Source organism: Sphaeramia orbicularis, chromosome 15 (assembly GCF_902148855.1).
Source record: "Sphaeramia orbicularis chromosome 15, fSphaOr1.1, whole genome shotgun sequence".
In the NCBI taxonomy this organism is placed as follows: domain Eukaryota; kingdom Metazoa; phylum Chordata; class Actinopteri; order Kurtiformes; family Apogonidae; genus Sphaeramia; species Sphaeramia orbicularis.
Window position 1 is genome coordinate 12,816,580 of NC_043971.1, and position 7,751 is coordinate 12,824,330.

At 32.8% G+C, this 7,751-nt stretch overlaps 1 protein-coding gene across 1 annotated transcript in view; it reads left to right on the forward strand.

The window, feature by feature from the left end:
• The window catches only part of thada (THADA armadillo repeat containing), a 285,860-nt gene extending 278,317 nt beyond the window's left edge, over positions 1-7,543 (forward strand). The window contains exon 38 of the mRNA XM_030156371.1: positions 6,643-7,543. Coding sequence (XP_030012231.1) covers positions 6,643-6,972 — 330 coding nt within the window. The 3' untranslated portion in view covers positions 6,973-7,543. The remainder of the gene's footprint in view (positions 1-6,642) is intronic.
• The last annotated feature ends 208 nt before the right edge of the window (positions 7,544-7,751 follow it).

A 7,751-nucleotide genomic window follows, 5' to 3' on the forward strand; every position in this document is an offset into this window, starting at 1 on the left:
ATTGGGGCTGACCTTGATTTACAAAAATAAAATCAAATTAGAGCAGAAAAATAAATGAATATATAATATTTAATAGTTTGATTTATAGGTGTGCATTTTCCGCACACTTGGTGACAGATGCTAGTATTTTTGAACATTTGACCTAGCGCCAAAAATAATAATGCAAATTAACCAATGTTGCTGTTAATCATTGACATATGCCAGGATAAAAAAATCAAATAATATGTGATCCACTTTTTATGTAGTATATTGAAAAATTTTTTTTTTTTTTGTTTTTTGCATCCAACACAAAAGGTTTGTTTACATTACAAACACGGTATTTAAAGGGTTAAAAAATGTGACAATTATTGAGTATTTGATATTTTTATATACGGCTCAAGTTGATGAAATAGAAAAAAGTGTAAAAGAATTAATAACAAACTGTATGAAACATTTTTTGACATTATTCCACAAGTGTGCCAAAAAGCCACACTTGGTGCTTAGTAAGGGCTTTGCTGGACGGGATACCGGCGGGTTAAATAATGTTAGTTTCTTTGTTGGGATTGGACAAAAATAATGTTCTGATGTTAGTTGTGAACTAATAGAATATGAACATTTGAACAGGATCTTAAACTGTAATGTTTGTAAAACAGTATTTCAGTTTGAACACAGGAACATTTTGGGATATAGCATTAGATCCTGTTCTGATCAAATAAAAATGTGTTTAGTATTTGTGCATATTTCTGGTGTAATTCAAGTCTTCAAGGAAATAATCATTTAAAAAAAAAAGAAACAAACAAAAAATTGCCTTTTTAACAGCATCATGATATATCGTGGTATATCGTATCATGATCCTAGTATTGTGATTTGTATGTATCACCAGATTCTTGCCAATACACACCCCTAAGCAGAAACAAGTGGCAAAGTAGTCGTAATAAGTAGCTTATTATGTTATAATATAATATTAAAATATGCACAATATGTACATATATAGTTTAATTATCACAGAATAAAAAGTACTAGTAGAGACAAGCGGCAAAGTAGTAAATAAATAAAAATAATTATAATTAGAAAATAGAAAAAAATAATAAAAATCCCTTGCGTTAGAGCTGAAAGAAACCTTTTAATCACATCTTCATTACTTTTGTTCACATCCACTGGGCTGGTATATAGAGGCAAAAACACAGAATTTATGTCACTGTCCAAATACTTAAGGATCTGAGTGAATAAATTAATTAAAATGAGATCAAACTTAAACATATACAGCAGTAAAATACAACCTGCACATTAATGTAGCGGAAACAAGAGCCAAAACAACATATTTAATAGTAAAACACTAGGGAGTAAAAAAAAAAAAAAAAAAAAAAAAAAAAGATTTTATTCAATCAAATCAAAACAAATACACTTAGTTGTTTTGGGGCAAAGTGCTGAACAACTGCAGAACAATATGTGCAGACAGTAAAATTACACACATGTAAACAGACGGTAAATAAGTACAGCATAGCCATTAGATTACTGGACCAGTCTCGAACAACATATAAGATAAATGAAGCCTAAACTAAAACCATGTGAGCTAAAACCAAATTAGGAATAAGTGCATAACAAACATAAAATCCATATTTGATTGATTGATGTATTTATTTCGAACATGAATGTCAAACAGAAGAAAATAAATAAACAAAACACTTAAACGTAAGACATATAATACATATTCAGAAAGGAGTGAGAAGAAGTACAACTTATAAACTCCCACCCCTTCTCCTTGTATAATTAATAACAATAATAATATTTCATAATGACTACTCTTAATTTTAGTATTTTTTCTCATAATACTTAGATACTTTTGCTTTAATATGGTTTTAAATGCAGTACTTTTACTTCTAATTGAGTATTTTTGTATCCGCATTCGTACGGAAGAGGATTAGGGCCACTGGGAAAAAAAATAACAAAAATTAAGGTCCAATATATATATTTTTTTATTATTATTATGAGAAAAAAAAGTCAGAATTCTGAGATTAAAGCCAGAATTCTTAGGAAAAAAAATTGAATTCTGAGAAAAAAGTTTGGCATTTTTCTCAGAATTCTGACTCTTTCCTTGGAATAATAATAAAAAATATATATATTAGACCTTTCTTTTTTTTTTTTTTCAGTGGACCAAGTGTACTTGGGCCATTTTTTTTCCACATTACAATTACACTGGTCTCTAAGGAAAATGCTTCCAGAATAAAAGTAATGAAATTTTACCACATGAGAGTCACTGATAAAGAAAAATCAAGTCAAAAATGCTGGTTGGCTCAACTTTCCAAGATAGGGTCAAAATGTGAAATTCAAGAATTAAAAGAATGGGTTTGACTCAAAAGGAATATTTGTCTCAGAGCTACAAGATCTACTTCAAAACACTGTCTGCACATTAGAATACATTCACTTTACAGGTTCTATTTAGTGGAAGATTTATAAAACTATTATATAAATGTACATAAACCAATACTGGGTGGGGAAGCAACATTTACAATATTTTGAGGCAGGGATTGAAAGACAGTGAATGACCAATTAGTTTACTGAAAGTCATGAGAATTTATTTGCCACAAGAAAATTGACATAATAGAAAATGTTTTTATTACCTCCGCCAAGGAGGTTATGTTTTTGCCAGGGTTTGTTTGTTTGTCTGTTTGTCTGTCTGTCCGTTAGTGTGCAACATAACTCAAAAAGTTATGGACAGATTTTGATGAAATTTTCAGGGTTTGTTGGAAATGGGATAAGGAAGAAATGATTAACTTTTGGGGGTGATTCGGAAGAAATCCTGGATTCTGGATCACTTTGAAATTTTCGTTAACATTGTGGTAAATGGGGCCAAAATTTTCGTTTCCCAATATCTCGCTTAATTATTGACCAAAACTCATGAAATTTAACTCAGGAATTGACAATGGGGTCCTCTATCACATTTCAAAGGCTGATCCAGATCTGATCCAGAAAGCGGATTTTATCTCAATTTATATAAAAAATGGGGGTGCCCTTACTTTTTGGCCTACTGTGCCTTTAATATTAAAGGTAGAAATTTCTGACAAGCGCCATCGTGTAGCTCAGTCAGTTCCGCATCGGGAGTATGCCACCGGATTTCATGTAGCTTTAATACTTAAGGAGCTAGATCCAGAAGAAAACCGCCATTACGAGAAATGTGATTTTTGTGAATAACTACTGAACTAATAAGGATATAATTATGAATCCAGTTGCTAATGGTATGTTTTCATGGTCAAGGAATCTTAAAATATAGTTAAAATAAATATGGGACTAATATTTATGGTGGAAATCACAATATGGGGGAATTGTGCAAATCTCATGCAATTTGACTCAGGGATTTACAATGGGGTGTTCTATCAAATGGCAAAGACTGATCCGGATCTTTCAAAAAGTTATGGACAGATTTGGATGAAAATTTCAGGAAATATTGATACTGGCACAAGGAACAAATGATTAAATTTTGGTGGTGATCGGGGGGGGGGGGGGGGGGGCACTGATCTGCCTTGGCGGAGGTCTGCGCTCTCAGAGTGCTTTTCTAGTTCTATGTGTCCTCCTTCTTTCTCAATAACTGCCTTCACACGCTTCCTGAAACTTGCGCAAGTGTTCCTCAAATATTGGGGTGACAACTTCTCCCATTCTTCTTTAATAGTATCTTCCAGACTTTCTCGTAATAGTTTTGCTCATAGTCATTCTCTTCTTTCCATTATAAACAGTCTTTATGGACACTCCAACTATTTTTGAAATCTCCTTTGGTGTGACGAGTGCATTCAACAAATCACACACTCTTTGACGTTTGCTTTCCTGATTACTCATATGGGCAAAAGTTTGTGAAAAGGTATGGATAATAGTGTTAGGTATGATTATGACATCAATATATGTTTGGTTTCAAAACAACTGACGTAGTGCCTGCTGAGAAAAAACAACTAAATGTTCATTGTAAATTTTGCTTCCCCATCCTGTATATATGTGTAATAACACTTAATCATATACCTTGAAAACATCAGCAAACCGGCACTTTTGTCATTTATTTTCCAATTCATCTTATTAAAATACGTAACATTTAGCACATTTAATCTCTGAAGCAAATCATTTCTAAAAAAAAATTGTAGACCAGTGTTATTACTGTGTGATATGAGAACATTACAAGCAGAACAGAGGGACAGCGTCTAATACAAACACTCGCATGCTTTGTCCACGGGTCATTTAAAGTTTAATAGTAGGTCAGCTGGAGAATTAAAGCACACGTCAGACACAACCTGAGGCAGTGTAACTCTAAACGGAGGCTTGAATATGTTAAGTCTCTTTTTCATCGCTGTTAAATCTAGTGTGATGTATTAATCAGTGTTTTATGTAACCTGTAGGTACGAGCAAAGTTATGAAGCCATGAAGAATTATGAGTCCGATGTGCAGTTGTAGCGCCTCTTATGTCTTGTTTTTCAGTTGAGTGTGTGTCTCGGGTCCAAAACGTGCATTTTCACATAAACAAAAGGCAAAAAAATGAACAAATCAACAAGGTCGAGGCCGTCATAAATGGACAGCCCACTACTTTTTCATTCATTACTTTGGAACCAGACAAGTTTAAGACAAATATTACACATAATTATAAAGGTCTAAATGCCATCTTAACCCTTTCGTGCGTATTGGTCACTACAGTGGACAGCTATTCTACAGCAGCTCTCATGGGTTTTATCGTTTTAGTTCGATATTAGTTAACACAGTGAACACCATCCCATACACTGAAATTCATACGATTACTATAACTTTGCTGTTCTTGATAAACCTGATCTGTAGTGACATGTTTGAGTGTAAATCAATTCCTAATAAAAATTGCGCATATGATAAAATTTGAGAAAACATCAGATTAGCTGCATTAACCCTTTCATGCATAGTGGTCACTACAGTGGACAGTTATTCTACAGCTGTTCTCTTGTATATTCATGGATTTTGTTGTTCTTTTTGTTGTTTTTTTTGGGTTTTTTTTTTACACATATCTTTATTAAAGTTTTAAGACACTACATATCTTTTCTGACATGAATTGGTAACATTATGTAGATCTCTCCTGAGCATAAACCCCCAGAATCGCAAGCCCTCCCCATAGTTTTCACACAATTTATCAGTAACTACATGTTTCTGTGCGTCAAAAATTTAACCTGTGGTGTCCAGCTGAGTGGACATTTTTGCAACTTCAGGAAAAATAGGTTCATAAGAATTTTTTTTCTTTTTTTTAAATGTATTTTTTTACATTTTTAATTTTTTTTTTTTTTTTCCCAGAAGAAAATTTTCAATCGCATTGTTTTTTTCATGCCCAAAGATGAATAAAAACACACAGGAAAAATTTTTGATTAAGGTTCTCAAAATTTGTGTATGGAAGGGTTAAAAATGTTTTGATTTTGTATATCACTTTCTGATATTCAAAAATTAAACACATGGTGTCCAGTGGAGGGGAAAGTTTTGGAACTCCACAAAAAATGATGAAGGTAGATTTGTTTCTTTATTGCTTTAACCCAAAAAAATATTTTCATTAAAAAAAAAAAAAAAAATCAATTAAATTTTTTTTTTCACTTCAATCAAAGAAAAAAAGTGTTCAAATGCAATTTTTTGGATCATAATTTTTTTTTTTTGCACTCAAACATTTTTTTTATTGAATTTTTTTTTTTTAGTTAAAGCAATAACAAAACAAATCTACCTTCATAAAAAACAGGTTTATTAAAAAAAATTCAATTGCATTGTTTTTCATGCCTAAAAAGGAATAAAAACACTCAGGAAAAAAATCTCGACTAATGTTCTCATAATTCATGCAAACATACTCGAAGGGCAAAATTTAGTTTCAAATATTTTTAAATGAAAAATATCAAAAACTACTACATTACAGATGGACCAAAAATGTATGTCTAGTTTATGCAAGAATTACAGAGTTCTTAAAACTGAAGTTCCTATGACATTTTCATCCTAAAATGTCTTCAGTGTATACCTTAAACCTTCTATTTTACAACCTAATAATTGGTCAGAGGAAAAAAATATTTTATTGTACCTAAATAACAAGAGTTTTCACAAATGATAGTGTCACAGATGGACAACATAAGTAAATATTGTCTTTGAGTACTTAGAAAAGCACTATATAAAACCAATGTATTATTATTATTATTATTAAATATCTAATGAAACATTTTTTATTTCAATCAATATCATAATTTTTTTTACAATATTTACAACATACAAATAATATTAACATTATATTCAAATGTAATTTTGCATAGATATATTCATTTATTAATTTTAAACACTGTCTTTAGAATATGACATAAATAATACAATAGTCAAATATCAGTGTATTTGGAATAAATGTAGTTGATTTATGAGAGTTTATAAAATGAACCCAGAATGACGGCACAAAACGTTGTCACTTTCTAAACCAAACATTCACACTCATAGAAGTCCTCAATTCCCACAGTCCCACAGTTTTTTTCTCATTTCATAAAACATTTTCCTGAAAATATATGTAATTACCAACCCAGACATATAAGTTTGGTGTAGATTATTGTATTTTAATTTTTTTGACCAGATGTTAGCCTTCCGTTGACTTCACCCAACTTCTATTAAATGTTGTAAATGTGTTTTTTGTGGCCCCTGGTTCTGCTGTTCTAGGATGAAGAGGACTTCCTGTTCGAGAAGGGGGATCTGAACTTGTGGGCGGAGCCTGTGCAGTGGGTGAAGCTGCTCCACCGACACCTCAGGGACCTCATCCAGACCCGGGACCAGACCGAGGACCCCGGAGACCCTGGAGCTGCAGAGTTCGATCCGTCTCGGGTCCAGGCGCTGTCGGTCCAGGCCCAGTCCTGCAGCCTGAGCTCCCAGCATGCCCTGGACTCCCTCCCAGCCCTGCCTCAGTTCTGCTGCACCATGGAGCACGCCCGGTTAACGCTGCGGCACCAGAGGGCCACGCTGGCCCTGGAGCTGCTACAGAGGCTGAGGTAGTGGAAGGAACTGCCCTCGTATTCACACACGCTCTTATTCTGCTCATTTTAGGGTCCGTGATGTTTTAAACGAAGGGAATGAAGCCAATAATGGCCTTTTTTAACTCATGTGTTTTGTAAATGTCACAGTCAGTGACAACCAGTTGTGTCTGATTTCTTTTTTTTTTTTAATGAAAATGTCCTTGTTTTAAATAAAGTTGTCCAAAATTAAAACATTATTCACCAATAAATATATATTTTTTAACATCGAATTTGTTTAAGACGGGTAGATAGATGAAACTTTATTGATCTGAGAAGGCAGCAACAGGATGAAGAGCAAGAAAATGTACAAAAAATAATAATAGTAATAAAAGGTAATATGAGAAATGTAAGAAGGCAGAGATTAGAGTAATTAGATTTCCATTTCAGCTTTAGTAAGTGCATAAGTAGGTCATGTTTAGTTTTTTTTTTAATTATATTTTTAAGGAATTTCCATATTTTAGTGATAGTTTTAGGTCTGTATGTTTTATAAGAAAACTCGTCATTTATAGAAGCTGAAAATATAGGATGAAAGAGGGCATGAAGTCAAATATTCACAAAAACACTGTTTAACCCTTTCATGCATAGTGGTCACTACAGTGGACAGCTGTTCAAAGGTGTTCTCTTGTACAGTATATTCATGGATTTGGTTGTTTTAGCTCCATATACAGCGGACACTTATGCATAATCCCAAACACTGCAATTCATACCATTACTGTAACTTTGCTGTTCTAGATAAACCTAATCTGCAGTGATATGTTT